Source organism: Choloepus didactylus, chromosome 20, assembly GCF_015220235.1.
Source record: "Choloepus didactylus isolate mChoDid1 chromosome 20, mChoDid1.pri, whole genome shotgun sequence".
Taxonomy (NCBI): Eukaryota; Metazoa; Chordata; class Mammalia; order Pilosa; family Megalonychidae; genus Choloepus; species Choloepus didactylus.
The window spans coordinates 26,758,132-26,773,433 of NC_051326.1; the positions used below are offsets into that span (position 1 = coordinate 26,758,132).

The 15,302-nt window shown below is 37.1% G+C and overlaps 1 protein-coding gene across 3 annotated transcripts in view; it reads left to right on the forward strand.

The window, feature by feature from the left end:
• Positions 1 to 15,302, forward strand: part of XPO7 (exportin 7) — a 99,571-nt gene that overhangs the window by 68,084 nt on the left and 16,185 nt on the right. For all 3 annotated transcript variants that reach the window (XM_037812519.1, XM_037812520.1, XM_037812521.1), the window contains 9 exons: positions 1,521 to 1,625; positions 3,522 to 3,687; positions 4,275 to 4,348; positions 5,979 to 6,098; positions 8,583 to 8,729; positions 9,509 to 9,681; positions 11,196 to 11,389; positions 11,844 to 11,949; positions 14,834 to 14,969. In XM_037812519.1, coding sequence (XP_037668447.1) covers positions 1,521 to 1,625; positions 3,522 to 3,687; positions 4,275 to 4,348; positions 5,979 to 6,098; positions 8,583 to 8,729; positions 9,509 to 9,681; positions 11,196 to 11,389; positions 11,844 to 11,949; positions 14,834 to 14,969 — 1,221 coding nt within the window. The remainder of the gene's footprint in view (positions 1 to 1,520; positions 1,626 to 3,521; positions 3,688 to 4,274; positions 4,349 to 5,978; positions 6,099 to 8,582; positions 8,730 to 9,508; positions 9,682 to 11,195; positions 11,390 to 11,843; positions 11,950 to 14,833; positions 14,970 to 15,302) is intronic.

Genomic DNA, 15,302 nt, shown 5'->3' on the forward strand with positions numbered 1-15,302 from the left:
GAAAAATTGCCTTGCTGATCAAAGACAATGAGTCCCCAGAAAAAGAGATCCTAAAAGTGGAACCACTAACAATTGTGTGCCCCTTCTCTTCTTATGTACAATAATATGTGTTTATACTCACTTAAAAGCCAATTCTCATGGACTGTTATTGAAGGGTCTGCTGGTAATCTTTTCAGAATGCATAAAACATTCTGTTAAATGCCAAATAATTTTTTAAATAGTCATTGATGTTACAGTTTACTACAGAGGAAATGCCAGTGGCTTTCTAGTGCTCTATTATTTTTCAGTCATTTACTTTTGTATCCAGCTAAAGTTTTATAAATATTGAACAGGTCAGTATTAATATTAGTTATAATATCTCACCTTTAAGTTGTCAGTGTATTAATTACATTAACATCGCTGTTGCTATTGCTCATAATTAATCAGACATTTGTATTAACCCTGAGAAATTTTAACTGGGAGCTGGTATTATTTTAAATGCACAATATTATAGCCTATTAAAATTTCGAGTCCATATTGTGTACTCTGTCACATGCGATCCCCAGTATGGCCAATAATTATCAAATAATAGTAGTGTACACTTTTGAGTGATTACTACGCACCGGGTACTGTTCTAAGCCCTTTTCTTACATTAATCGATTTTATTCTCATAACAATCCTATGCGATAGGACTATTTTTCCATTTTCCAGATAAGGAAACCAAGGCACATAAAGATTAAATAATTTGCCTAAAGTTTCACAGTTAGTAAGCAATAGAACCCAGATTTGAACCCAAGATAGTCTCATTCCAGAGCCTGTGCGCTTAGCAATTAACTTACCGTTTAACCCTATTACCTTAGAAATAGGAAGGCATGTATTAACTGAGTGTGGAGATTACTATGAAATTATTATATTATTATTATGGGGTTAATCTTTTTCTCTTTGATGTCCCTTGGCAACCGTGAAATTATTTTATTCCCCTTATTGTGTGCCTACTGTGTGTCAGAAATACAAAATATCTGTAATTTAGCTGCAAAGACAAAAACAGAAGAATAAGTGAAACCAGTAATACAGACTACTGTCATTTATCTTAAGCTCATGTCTGTTAGGGTTTGTTTTAGAAGTTCTACAGTAATTTCAGCCCTCAGTGGTTTGTTTACAAAAATCCAAACTTGCTAGAGTATCTGTTTTTGAGACTAAGCCACAACACAACATGATAGTAATTAGCATTGTCTACCAATAATTTTGTAAATTTTACCTACCTGAGTACAGAGGAAAATGAAATTTACAATAGAGATAATCATCCCTCCTTTTCTTTTTCCATGTAAGCTGTAGAGAAGTGATAGTTTGGCTGGCTATTAGCAGCTTATTGTCCTCTACACTCTCTCACCATATATGGTTTAACAATAATGTAAAAGTTAAAAATGTTTTTAAATATCGCTAGAAGTCTTCTTAGTTTATTTGAAATCTACATGAAAAAAAAAATGTTTCTTTGCAGCTAATTCTAAAATTTGCATTGGTTTATTCTTTCTTCTGCACAGGCAGACACCACTCATCCTTTGACCAAGCACAGAAAAATAGCCTCTTCTTTCCGAGATTCATCATTATTTGATATCTTCACACTTTCCTGTAATTTATTAAAACAGGTGAGATTGTAGGTTGGGTCAAGCTTCCTAGGTTCTTTTGAAAGGTTAAGAATGAGTGGGGACTTGTTGGATGTCAGCTCTTAACTGAGCCTATGAGAGTTTATGTACATTTTTAATCATCATCTCTCACATAATGCCTATCTCAGAGGTGTTGGAAAAACTTACCAGAATGATTATTTAAAGTTAGAAAAACGATTGTGATTTCCCTGTGTTAGATCTATTCACCTAGGTAAAGAGCAATAAGTGAACTTATCACATGTGCCTTTCTTAAAGGAATCTAGTTTACCACAGAGTTTTAAATTTTATTCTTTGCTTTTTATAACCACATAAGATTTTCCTATACAGAGTAAAAGCGTGTCAGTTTTATGGTGTTTGGATTCTTAGTACTCTGAAAGCAGGCTCAGACTACATTGTTAGCATACGAAAACTAGGCTGGCTTCCCTGTTCCCTGCTGAGTTAAAAGCAGCAAATAAACAAGAAACATCTGTAAGGAAAAGTAGAGTTTGAATTTTTAACATCCATTTAGGTTTAATAACCTGAAGGGATAGACAGTATCACATAAGGAAATTACCTGTTTGGTGTTTCAATTCATTTATTGATAGAGTTGAACAAAGAAAGAACTGTTAACCTAAGAGTCCTACACATTTTTACCAGTGTTTGGATGCTTTGTCCCTGTGGGAAGCTAAATGGGATGTGTAAATATTAGCCTCCAGCTTTTTGTTCATTTCTTTTTTCTTGTTTGCATTTTCCAGTATATACCAATTTTAATTTTAGAAGCAAGTTTGGATTCTTTTTTTTTTTTGGTCCCAAATTAATGATATCCATCTTTTTCCTCAATTATTTAGCTGTATCTCAGAATTCCCAAACAATTTTCAGGCTGGGTAGTGTGTTTGGCAAAGGCTGTTATAGCCCTTGGAGGGGAAAAGCTTTTCAGAAAACTGAGGATTTAATCTTCATCAGTGATACTATCAGAAACAACCAGCCAGTCACTAAAGCCAAAGCTGGTATTATCTTTGAATCCAATAGTCATAGTAGCTGTGGACCAGAATTAAGCTATCATAGACACTGCAGGTGAATAAATAAAATTCATTGGCAGTTCTGGTTTGAAAGATTTTTGGTGACGGTGGTGGTGGTGTTAAAAAGCAAAGGTAGGGGTAGGGTATAGAATTTATTCAGAACTCCTTCTCAGAGTTTAATCCTTGCTCTGTCGAGAAATAGCTTCAGAATTCCCTGTGGCCATTATGTCTACAATATACAAAGACAAGTATTAAAAAGGGAATTTCTTTAACTACCAGCTTCATGTTTTTCAACATTGTTTAATGTTGTCTAGCTCAATTTTTGTAAAGTTACCCTCTTTATAAGAATTGCCTTAACAAGTATGCAAAATATCCCTTGTTCTTCAAGCACTATGACTTCTCTGAATTTATTCTTATCTGTCACTTTTTATCATCTTTTGCCCTGTGAAAATCCCAACCCATTCACAGAGTGCTAATTAAACTAACAGAGAAGTAAACTCAGTTTCTGTTTGTCGTTTATCACAAACAGCACTGGCCCCCTTTCTTTGTTTTAAATTCTTTTCTTCATTTTCTCCCCTCGTATTGGTTTAGTAGCTGGTACTAACCAGACCACAAAAAAGTATGGCTTGCTAAGCTCTTACATAAGTTGTACAACTAACAACCTTCACTATAATGGTAAGGAGATAAGGAGCTAGGTATTTTCATAATGACATTAAAGTGATATGTAGAAGTATAGCATCTGTTTTGGAAAAAGCACGTCACTTTACTGTGTTATAATATAGCCTTTCTTTTCTGGCTTAACAGCCTTCTCGTGAGTCTGGGAGCAAGCTTGGAAGAAAGGAGTGATTGCTTGGGGCTCATTATGTGGTAATTTTTACAGGCTTCAGGAAAGAATCTAAACTTGAATGATGAAAGTCAGCATGGCTTGCTCATGCAACTGCTCAAACTCACTCATAACTGCCTAAACTTTGATTTTATCGGCACTTCTACTGATGAGTCCTCAGATGACCTGTGTACAGTACAGATTCCCACCAGCTGGAGATCAGGTAACAGAACTTATACCACCTACAACAGTGTGCTGCTAACTTTACATAGTTCTATAGGATGATCTGATTAACTCCTGGCAATCTCTTGTTTTCCTTTGAGAGAAAATTTAATATTTTGGTATCTATCTTTATAAAGGTACTGAGTAGCGGTTGTAGGAACCTTATAGATCCTCCAGCAGGGAGAACTCTTTAATTACTGATTAATAATGGATGCGTATTTGACTTTCTTGCATTAATCAGCTTAGAGACATCTATTGGCTCATATTCATTTGGAATAATGTCTATCATTAAAAACAAAATGAAACAAAAGAACATGTGCCTATGTTTGTGTTAAAAATTCTTGAAATGGACAGAGTCCTAATTTGTTCCCTCAGAATCAGAGCAATGACTCTCCTAGAGGAACTAAAAACGAGTTTTTAAAAAGAAAAAAAAGAAAACAAAAAGCCACTATTAGCTTATCACTTTCTTAAAGATTCTATCAGATAAGTAAGCAGAAGTATATGCTCTCTAAAATACAGTGTCAGAGGTATGCCAGTAGCAATGTGTAGATGTACCCAATAAAGTGCTCTCTTTTATTTTTCTTTCAGCATTCTTAGATTCTTCAACTCTGCAGCTGTTTTTTGACCTGTATCATTCCATCCCTCCTTCATTTTCACCTCTGGTGAGTCAGGACTACAGTTCCTAAAGCAAACCTATTTCTAGAAAGTAACAATGGTAAATGAGCCTTATGTTCATTTTGCTTTTAAAAATCATACAAGTAAAGCTTAGAAATACTAGTATTATTTATATGACCTTTTGAAATTAATCTTGCAGCCTAAAGGTTTCCTAATCAAGTCTTGACTCAGTATTTTTAAATTGTTCCTGTCTATGGCCAATTACTGCAGATGGTCAAGCTCTTGTGGTCTCATCTTATATCTGATTTTATACATCAGGCTAGAATGTGGGGATTCACCTGATAGTGTCTAGTTAAACCATTAAAATGGTCCTGACAAAATTTTAAAAAGTCCCTCAGGCATATATTACAAAAGTGATAAATGGAGGCTATAATGGGAAGGTAAATTTGCATATTTATCCGAAATAACATTTGAAAGCTATTGGGAATGGTATATTTCTCCTTTAAAGCAGTAATTAACCTCCTCAAACTCCCAAGATCCATTCAGGTTCTAAAATACTGTTGGTCTAGTATTTCAGATTGTTTCTTTAAAATACTGTTGTATACAAAATATACAAACACACACACACACACCATAAAGTAATGGCTGTTTTGTTTAATGTTTCTGCAGTAGACTACTTTCTGGTCATGTAATACTTTTACAAATTAATGTAGACCTTTGCTTTAACAGAAACATCAATTCAATATAGTTGCATGTTGAAAGGACCATTTGCAGAGAAAGGTGTGGACAAAATTAAGGACTCCAACATGGGGTGGTGAATCATGTCCCCTGGAGCTAGCAATTGTGGGAAGCCTCCAGGAGCAAGGGAAGATGACCCTGGGGAAAGCTAAAGCTATGACTTAGGAGAGGGCTAAAGAACAGGAACTTGGTCATTGGTAGAGAAACTCAGCCTCTGCCAACCCATAGCCCAACAGGGGGAGGGCGGGAGAGTGCCCTCTCTCCTTCTGCCCTCTAAGCTTCTGCTGCTGTCTTCCATTGATTGAAGCCAAGTAGAAACCAAAGGGCAAGGGAACTTGGTTATTGTAGTCCATAGAGACCAGCCTCCCAGAGAAGAGCAACAGCCTCCCAGGAAAAAGTAGAAATGGATCTGAAGGGGCAGAGAATATAAATATCTAGCACAGCAGGGAAAGGGTAAAATGTTTTCTGTGTGAAAGCTGATTTTTTTTCAAGGCATAGATCTGGCTTTTTCACTATAGCACTACATAGCAAAGCTTGATTAGCCAAAGGGCTTTCATAAACAGGGAAAATCTTCTACCTTTAGGCAGAAATCTGAAGTATTGAAACTTTAATTGCTTGGTATTTTCAAGCATTAAATATATATCTTAGCAAGAATCAAAGAAGCCAAAGAATAATACCTAAATATATTTCCAAACTGTGATTTTAATAAGTTGCTATGACTGATTTTGATCTAATGCTCTTTTTTCCGCAAAGGTGTTTCAGATATCCTAAGTTATAACCTCTTTGATCTTTCCCTATCATTATAGTGGTAGCAGGGGTAGAGAGAATAGAATTAATCATATATGTAAAGGAAAATATTATAAAAAGGAAAGGGGTATGGTGAAAATAGCTGTACCATCCCTTTAATCTGCGGTGTTTGGGTTGTGCCTCTGCTTCTAGGTGTTATCCTGCTTAGTACAGATTGCCTCAGTCCGAAGATCCCTGTTTAACAACGCAGAGAGGGCTAAGTTTCTCTCTCATCTTGTCGATGGTGTTAAACGAATACTGGAAAATCCTCAGGTAAATTTTCTAACAGTTTTTTTTAGGACTCCATATAGATAGAATTAATATATACTATTTGTTATGAATCAGGAGGAAATGTATCTAAAGGCCACACTTAGCAGAAATCCCAGAAAATGGTTCAGTCTGCTGTTCCTTGGAAGATTTATGTGAATCTATAATTGTAGGCAAATTCTGAGAGTATTGTCCAAAAGAGGAGCTTGTATCCTCCAGCTTCACTCATGCAGGAATTGTGGGAAGGGATCACTTTGATACAGGAAAATAAAATATAGATCTAGTCATTTTTCCCTAAGAAATAAGAATCTAAAGTTTTTGTTTTGTTTTCATTTCCTTTTTTTTTTTTAAATGTACATGATTAATCCAAGTGTATAGTCTGTTTTTAGGTGGGAAGGGAGCTATTTCTCTTTTAAATATTCTTTCCATAACTCGATTGCTCCTTTTGTCTTTTTCAGTCTCAAAGATTGAGCCAACACCTACTATTTTTAGGTGTCATTTTATCATTTTTCTACACTAGGAAATATTTTTTAAAAGCCTTTTTAAATATACCCAGTTCTTAAAGGTTGAAACTGATTGTGTTTTAAAACTTCAACTTCCATATGAGACCAAGGGAATAGATATCTATTTGGTACAGGATCTAAATTTTCTAAACGGTACAACTCTACAGTCGATTTGTTCAAACACCACAATTGCGTGGAACTTTGAATAGGAAGTGAAATACGGTAGGTTAGTATAGGCTGGAGTGAAGTAGTGACACATCCCAGAGTAATTTGGGTAGATAATAAATATATTTACAGCCTCTCCCTCCCCAGCCCCGAGGATCTGGGGAAGGGTGCGGATGTGTTGGACATCCTCACCTGGACTGGTGTTGATGTTGTCACAAACATTGGGACTGGCGGTTTGATGTGCTGAGCCCTCGAGCATGGGACTTGCCCTTATGAAGCTCATTACCACAAAGGAGAGTCTAAAGTTGTATGTAATAGTACCTAAGAGTCTCCCCCTGAGTACCTCTTTGTTGCTCAGATGTGGCCCTCTCTCTCTCTAACTGAGCCATCTCGACAGGTGAACTCGCTGCCCACCCCCCTACGTGGGACCCGACTCCCAGGGTTGTAAATCTCCCTGGCAATGCAGAATATGACTCCCGGGGATGAATGTGGACCCGGCATCGTGGGACTGAGAGTATCTTCTTGACCAAAAGGGGGATGCAAAATGAGACGAAATAGTTTCAGTGGCTGAGAGATTTCAAATGGAGTCGAGAGGTCACTCTGGTGGACATTCTTATGCACTATATAGATTAACACGTCTTAGGTTTTAATGTATTGGAATAGCTAGAAGTAAATACCTGAAACTACCAAACTCCAACCCAGCAGTCTGAACTCCTGAAGACAGTTATCTAATAATGTAGATTACAAGGGGTGACAGTGTGATTGTGAAGACCTTGTGGATCACACCCCCTTTATCTAGTATATGGATGAGTAGAAAAATGGGGATAAAAACTAAAGGACAAATGGGATGGGAGGGGGGGATGATTTGGGTGTTCTTTTTTCACTTTTATTTTTTATTCTTGTTCTGGTTCTTTCTGATGTAAGGAAAATGTTCAGAGATAGATTGTGATGATGAACGCATAACTATGTTATCATATTGTGGACAGTGGATTGTATACCATGGATGATTGTACGGTGTGTAAATGTAAACTGAATTTAATAAAAAAAATATATATTTATATATATATATACACCCAGTTCTGTCCCTCTTTTTAAAATTTCACTTATTCATTCAACAGATTGTATAGAGTACCTACTGTGTGCCAGGCACAGGGATACCATGCCTAGACACAAAACAGTCTCCACCTTCATATTCTGATACAGGAAGATACATATATAAGGAGGCATATAATTGAATATATTGTTATAATATAAAAACAAATCAAAAATATTTTATGTAAGTTGTAATAAAATATATAAATATACTAATATAATATATGAATAAATAAACTTATTATATTAATGAGGATATAATAGAAACCTGGGAAACATTTGTGTAACCTTGCTAAAATAGTTAAGTTGTGCTTAGTGATAAATTTGACAAATGCAAAAATGAAAATTTTTGTTGTCTTTTCTTAAATTGGTGGAAAGCAGACAGAACAGTCACATCTTGGATTTTGCCGCATATCTGCCACTAATTAGCTTTATAACCCTATGGAAGTAGTGTTATCCTTCTGGGCTTCTTTTTCAAACTTTTTCAGTTGGGCTAAGAATACCATCTCACAGATGAGATGATAGATGTGTCTGTCCCTTTTAAAATTACTTTTTAAAAATATTGCTTCTAAACTTTATACAGATATATCATTCTGAATGGTGATTTGCAGCTCAAAAGTTAAAAAGTAGATTTCTCCCCTTCCCCATGCCATCCCAAATATATGTAATTCTTGAAATATTGTGTGTCACAATTTACCTTTTATTTTCCTCTTATATTGTCTGTCACCAGAGTTTATCAGACCCAAACAATTACCATGAGTTTTGCAGACTGCTGGCCCGATTGAAAAGCAATTATCAACTGGGAGAATTGGTAAAGGTGGAAAACTACCCTGAGGTTATTCGATTGATAGCCAATTTCACAGTGACCAGCCTGCAGGTTTGTCTTTGATTATTTGTCCCTTTCTTCCTAAACATTGGAACCTCTCTCCTGTTGCTCATTGTTTTTAACCTTATTTGAATATGCTCAATATTCTCTTTTTTTTTTCTTTCTTGCAAAAGTGAATGTAAGTATAGGAAAACCTTGCAGAGTAGTTACTATTGTAGCCAATTTATTTGCATTTGCAAAAATGCAAGGGGTATGATTAGAGGAACATGTGGGAATTGCAAGGATAATATTTAGATTCGAGACAGAGAGAATTCCCTCATAATCATCCCTAAAAAGGGAAGATTGGAACAGGGAGCTAGATAGAAGAGTAGAGAGTTAATCCTCGCTCTTTTTCAGTCCTATAATATAGGGTATTGGTTCTCAGATTTTATGGCCTGCATCAAAATCATCTGGGGAGCTTGATGAAAAATACTGTGCTTGGGTCTTACCTGAATAATTTCTGATTCACTAGATCCAGGGTGGAACCCAAGCATCCATAGGTCTAACAAGTTCTCCCAGTGATTCTGATACATAGTAACATTACAGAACCACTCTCATGATGCTTTCTTTGTGGTAAGGTTTACAACCAGCTTAGAACAGCTCTTCTTGTTAGATGCTTATTCTTTGAAATATTTAATGAATGCATTAAACTAGTTGCCACACAAAACAAAGCCCATGAAAATTTATCCTCTTAAATAAAAAGTCTTTATCCATTGTGTTGAATGGCATAAGACTAATGTATTGTATACAAACATGAAAAATATATCTTCTGCTCATTTGATTTTCCGTAGCACTGGGAATTTGCCCCAAATAGTGTGCACTATCTCCTGAGCCTTTGGCAGCGACTGGCAGCCTCTGTGCCATATGTCAAAGCCACAGAGCCCCACATGCTGGAAACGTATACTCCTGAGGTCACCAAAGCCTACATCACATCCCGTTTGGAATCGGTGCACATCATATTGAGGTAAGAGAACTGGGGCAGCCTCCCTCATTATCCAATCAGTAGCCTAGTACCCTGATGTCAGACTTACCAGAGATCAGACACCCAATTGACAAAGGTTATTTGATATGAGTCTTATGGGAGCTTGTTATTTTTCTTTGTCAGATGAATAGTATATGAGGGCATAAAGTCTGTAAGAAATACCTTTCTCTTTAACATCCTGTTCATTTTCCCCTTTTTCACCAACCATAGCAACATCTTTAAATACAAAATATATCAGTATAATGTGTTTCCTTGACACTGATTTTCTTTAAACATGAAAGAAACATTTATAGGATATAGATGATAAGAATTATAATGTGCAAGTTATAGGTACTTAATGTTAATTCCTAGAGAAATAAGATCACACAATCCAGTTCTCTAATTTCGGAGTTTACTAGAAGTCATAAGAATTCTAGGCAGCTGACCCCTGATTTTATTATATTAACACAGAGTTCTGTCCACCTTGACTAGTAACTGGATCAGAAACCTTTAGCCAAAGAAATACCTATAATGATCTACATAAAGCATGTACTATTGGACAAGTTTCTCAGTTTCCTTATTTATAAAATACAATATTATTTGTATTATACAGGCCTGCCTCATAAGGTTATTTTGAGAATTAAATTAATTTGTCCTGGAACAGTAAATGGCACATGGCAAAGCTACAGATATTAACTACTCGTAGTAGCGGTGGGGCAGAAGGATGAGATTGGTACTTCTGTCCACATAGTTATTCCATGATGTAACAACAGTAGACAAAGAGCTTGTTATTTGACAAGATTTTAAAATCCAGGAACCAGCAGATAAAGCAAGACCTGGTTCAGATCCATAAGCCCTCTTCTGCAATTCTGAAATCCAAGAAGATATGAAAACTGAATTTTCTTGTTTGGCACCAAAACTCATTTGGCAGCAAAACGTGGCATGAACTGATACGAGTTCATTTATAGTCTTTTTTGAGCCTTTTTACTATTACTATTCATAATATTCATAGATTTTTCTACAGAAATATTATATTTTATACTGACTCAGAGCCCATTGAAAGTTTTACATAGCATAATATAAGCCTCATATTACCCTACCAAAAATTTCTGAATTCCAAAACACATCTGCCCCAGTGGCTTCACACAAAGGATTGTGTACCCATAGCAAGTTCCAAGTTTGCTATCATCAAGAACAAGCCAAAGGCCAGGACCCAAGACCTCATAGAGCTGAGAAGCATAGGGTTGAAAGAGCCAAGGCAGACAAATCTGGTAATTCAGATTTGAGGATTTGACACCAACAAGCAGAATATATCTAAGGGAGACTGATGCTAGGGCAAAGACATCTGCCTTCCAACCTTTTTTCATTCCTTCCTTGGTAAAAAGTAGTATCAGAAGGTGGGCCTCTAGGATTGGGCATGATGGCTACAGCTGATTAAGAAGAAAGGGAGTTGCTGCATTGAGGAAACCAATAGGCATGTTTTGAGAGAGTTGCCTTCCTTCCTCCCTTGGGAGTAGAGATGGGCTGGAAGATCCTCTGGACGATACAGGTCTGGTCCAGCAGCAGTTGGACCAGCTGTCTACAATTGGGCGTTGTGAATATGAGAAGACATGTGCACTCCTCGTGCAGCTGTTTGACCAGTCGGCCCAGTCGTATCAGGAGCTGCTACAGAGTGCCAGCGCAAGCCCTGTGGATATTGCAGTGCAGGAAGGTGAGTGTACAGTGCTTTGCCCCTGAACTTGAGACCTGTAAGGAGAAGCTGTCAGAACCCCTTCACTCATTGTCATGCCTCTTTTCTACCTTCCCCCATAAAAGAATTCTATTATCATCATTTACCTCCATGTATGCAAAAGAATATCTGTGAATAAATGCAACAAGGGACAAGGGAAGAGTCACTCAAGTTATATCTGCAATGGATCTTTTTAACTCTTAAGAAAGTCTGTATCCTAAAAATAATGATCTTGTCTTGATTAGCTAATAAATTTCCTCTTTGGCATCATCCTTGCCAAAGCAGAGTAGAATACTCTATTAGGAAATTAAAACCTTGTGGCTTTATCACTGTGCTCTGAAGGTTAAGGAAGCTCAAAGTGAGAAATGAACCTCAGGAATTTCTCCATGAAATTATCACTGGAGGTGACGCTAACAGGGTGGTCTTCCTGTTTCAGGAAGGCTGACGTGGCTGGTTTACATTATTGGAGCAGTGATTGGTGGCCGGGTTTCTTTTGCCAGCACTGACGAGCAAGATGCCATGGATGGTGAACTTGTCTGTCGGTAAGCACTCCCCACAGAGGGTTTCTGTTTAATTGCCACGGTCCCTCACTTTGAGTCCTGAGACACAGGGACTTGACATGCTCCCCATTTATAGAATATAAGCTTTTGAAGCTGATTGCCCGTGAAAATGAAGAATTACTATAAGCCCATATCAAACCTTTTGTAAGTGTAGCAAGAACTCTGCCTAATTACTATGCATTTGCAGTAATTTAGAAAAAAATAGGATACAGAATTAGGAAAACCAAAGTGGGAGTAGCTTTTAGTTCTTGTTTAACGACAGCATCTCAGATTTAGTGAAATGTGGGATGCTTTTTTTTTTTTAGTCTATTTTTTAAATTCAGTTTTATTGAAATACATTCGCATACCAAGTCATCCATGGTGTACAATCAACTGTTCACAGTACCATCATATAGTTGTGCATTCATCACCCGAATCTATTTTTGAACATTTTTCTTATACCAGAAAGAATGAGAATAAGAATAAAAAATAAAAATAAAAAAGAACACCCAAATCATCCCCCACACACATCCCACCCTATTTTTCCTTTAGTTTTTGTCCCCATTTTTCTACTCATCCATCCATACACTGGATAAAGGGAGTGCAATCCACAAGGTTTTCACAATCACACTGTCACCCCTTGTAATCAACATTGTTATACAATCATCTTTAAGAGTCAAGGCTACTGGGTTGGAGTTTGGTAGTTTCAGGTATTTACTTCTAGCTATTCTAATACATTAAAACCTGAAAAGTGTATCTATATAGTGTGTAAGAATGTCCACCAGAGTGACCTCTCAGCTCCGTTTGAAATCTCTCAGCCACTGAAGTTTCATTTCATTTCATTTCACATCCCCCTTTTGATCAAGAAGATGTTCTCAATCCGACAATGCCCAGTCCAGATTCATCCCCAGGAGTCATATCCTGCATTGCCAGGGAGATTTACACCCCTGGGAGTCAAGTCCCACGTAGGGGGTAGGGCAGTAAGATCACCATGCCAAGGTGGCTTAGAGAGAGAGGGCCACATCTGAGCAACAAAGAGGCACTCAGGGGGAGACTCTTAGGGACAGTTATAAGCAGGTTTAGCCTCGCCTTTGCAGTAACAAGCTTCATAGGGACAAGCACCAAGACAGAGGGCTCAGCATGTCAAGCCGTCAGTCGAAATGTAGAATGCTTTTGCCAAATGAAAATAAGTCTAATAGGAAATTATGGTTCTTTGAATATCCCCAAAGATAGATTTCCTATAGCCTTTCAAATCTCTTGGCCATACAAGAGCTCATTATTTTATGTGTAATTCTCTCTTCTTAGTAAAAACGTTTAAATGAGCGAAGTTCATTTAAATTTTCTAAGTTGAGTCAAGTGTTGGAGGGAGGCTAACAAATAAAAAGGCAGGATTTGTTTAATATGCAAAAGCAGAGATTCTTGAACGTTGGTCTCAAGGCTTACTTTACCTTCAGAATTATCGAGGACATCAAAGAACTTTGTTTAAATGGATTATAACTGTCAGTATTTACTGTATTAGAAATTAAAACTGAGAAATAATAATAATAAAAATATTTATTAATTCATTTTAAAATAACAAGCCCATGACATGTTAATGTAAATAATATATTTTTATGAAAAATTTCCCCAAAACGTTAATGAGAAGTCTGGCTTTGTTTTACATATTTACAAATCTCTTTAATTTCTGGCTTAATAGAAGACAACTGGATTGTCATAGCTGCTTCTGCATTTAATCTGTTGTGATATCACACTTCTTTTAACCTCTGGAAAACCCCACTATACCCTTATGTGAGACTGCACGTAAAATGTGAAAAGGGCAAATAATGTCCTAGTATTATTATGAAAATGGTTTTGTGATCTTGCAGAGAACTGCTACTCTAAAGGGTTCTAAACCTTCAGGTGCCCTCCTTAGAGATGAACACATTTTAACATAATACCTTAGAATTTATTGGTCCCCAGACATCTTACTTAAAGACCTGAACTATATTTCTCATTCTTCAGGAAATCCCATTTGTCTCTTTCCCACCCCCATTTTGTTTATCAGATGCCCATTTGCCCTTAGGTGCCTTAATCCTGACAAATATCTCCATGGCATTGTCCCATCAGCAATTTTTGAAGGGCTGAGCAAAGATTTAAGAGGAAAGTCTAATACCTACGTTTAGACCACACAGTGTCTGGTTCTCAGCTTGAGGGTTGCAACACAATGATTGAGTCTAATTCACTCCTGAGAGGCCTCAAATAGTTTGTTGCCTGTTCTCACACTGTTAACATGTCAGATGACTCACTTGTCATAAGATGATTCCTGTTCACTCAGCATTCACTCACTTGCATTTTAACATGCTTTCTTTTGGAGGAAAGGGTATAGAGAAAAAGGGATGAAGTCACAGCTAGCATATCTGCTGTTTGTCCCTTGACATGTTACCTGCCTGTGAACATTATCCTTCACGTCTCCTTTCCTATCATGGCTCTGTGGAAAAAAGACTTGAGAACCACTGGTCTAGTCCAGTCTCATTTTGTAAGATGAAAAATTGAGATTCAGAAAATAAATTGCTTTACCCAAGCTCTCACTTTTCAAGAAAGACAATTACCCTTCATACTAGTGTTTTTTCCACTACTTTTAAGCCGATCATGAGTTCTGCCTCAACTGCAGTCTTGGTGAATAGAAAGTATTAAACATCTAACTAGTCATTCGCTCCTCGGCTCTGGTTCCAGTGGGGCAGAAATGAAATGAACAAATTTTTCCCTCAACAGAGCTTAGAGCCTACAGAAAACACCTTCCAGATAGGATGGGAAAGGAAAGGAGGCATACCGGACTATTGCAGGGTAGATGGGATTTTTTAGTGACTAGGATCTCCTGCTGCTGAGAGTGTCATTGCTCTTCCTCTAGGGTGCTCCAGCTGATGAACCTCACAGACTCTCGCTTGGCTCAGGCGGGTAATGAGAAGCTGGAACTGGCCATGCTGAGCTTCTTTGAACAGTTTCGTAAAATCTACATTGGGGACCAGGTGCAGAAATCCTCTAAGGTAATAGAGACTCTCAATTGGCTACATTTAGTTCTCACTTCTCACTTGTGGAATTGCTGATTGAGGAAAACAAGTTGATAACAGTTAAAATACAGCCTCCAAATTTTAGGTATCAAGGGAGTCCAATTATCTCGTCTTAGTCTGTAGAATTCTGGGAGATTCATCAAAGAATTGGGTCCATTTCTATAGTATTACACATGCTTAACAAATGTCCCATCAAAACGTCAGTATTCCCCACAAAATCAGCAATTTTTAGTAGATTCTGTACACGAATGAATGTTCAGAACAGTAGTCTTTCTGTAATTTCAGGGTTGAAGGGGACCAACAAGATAG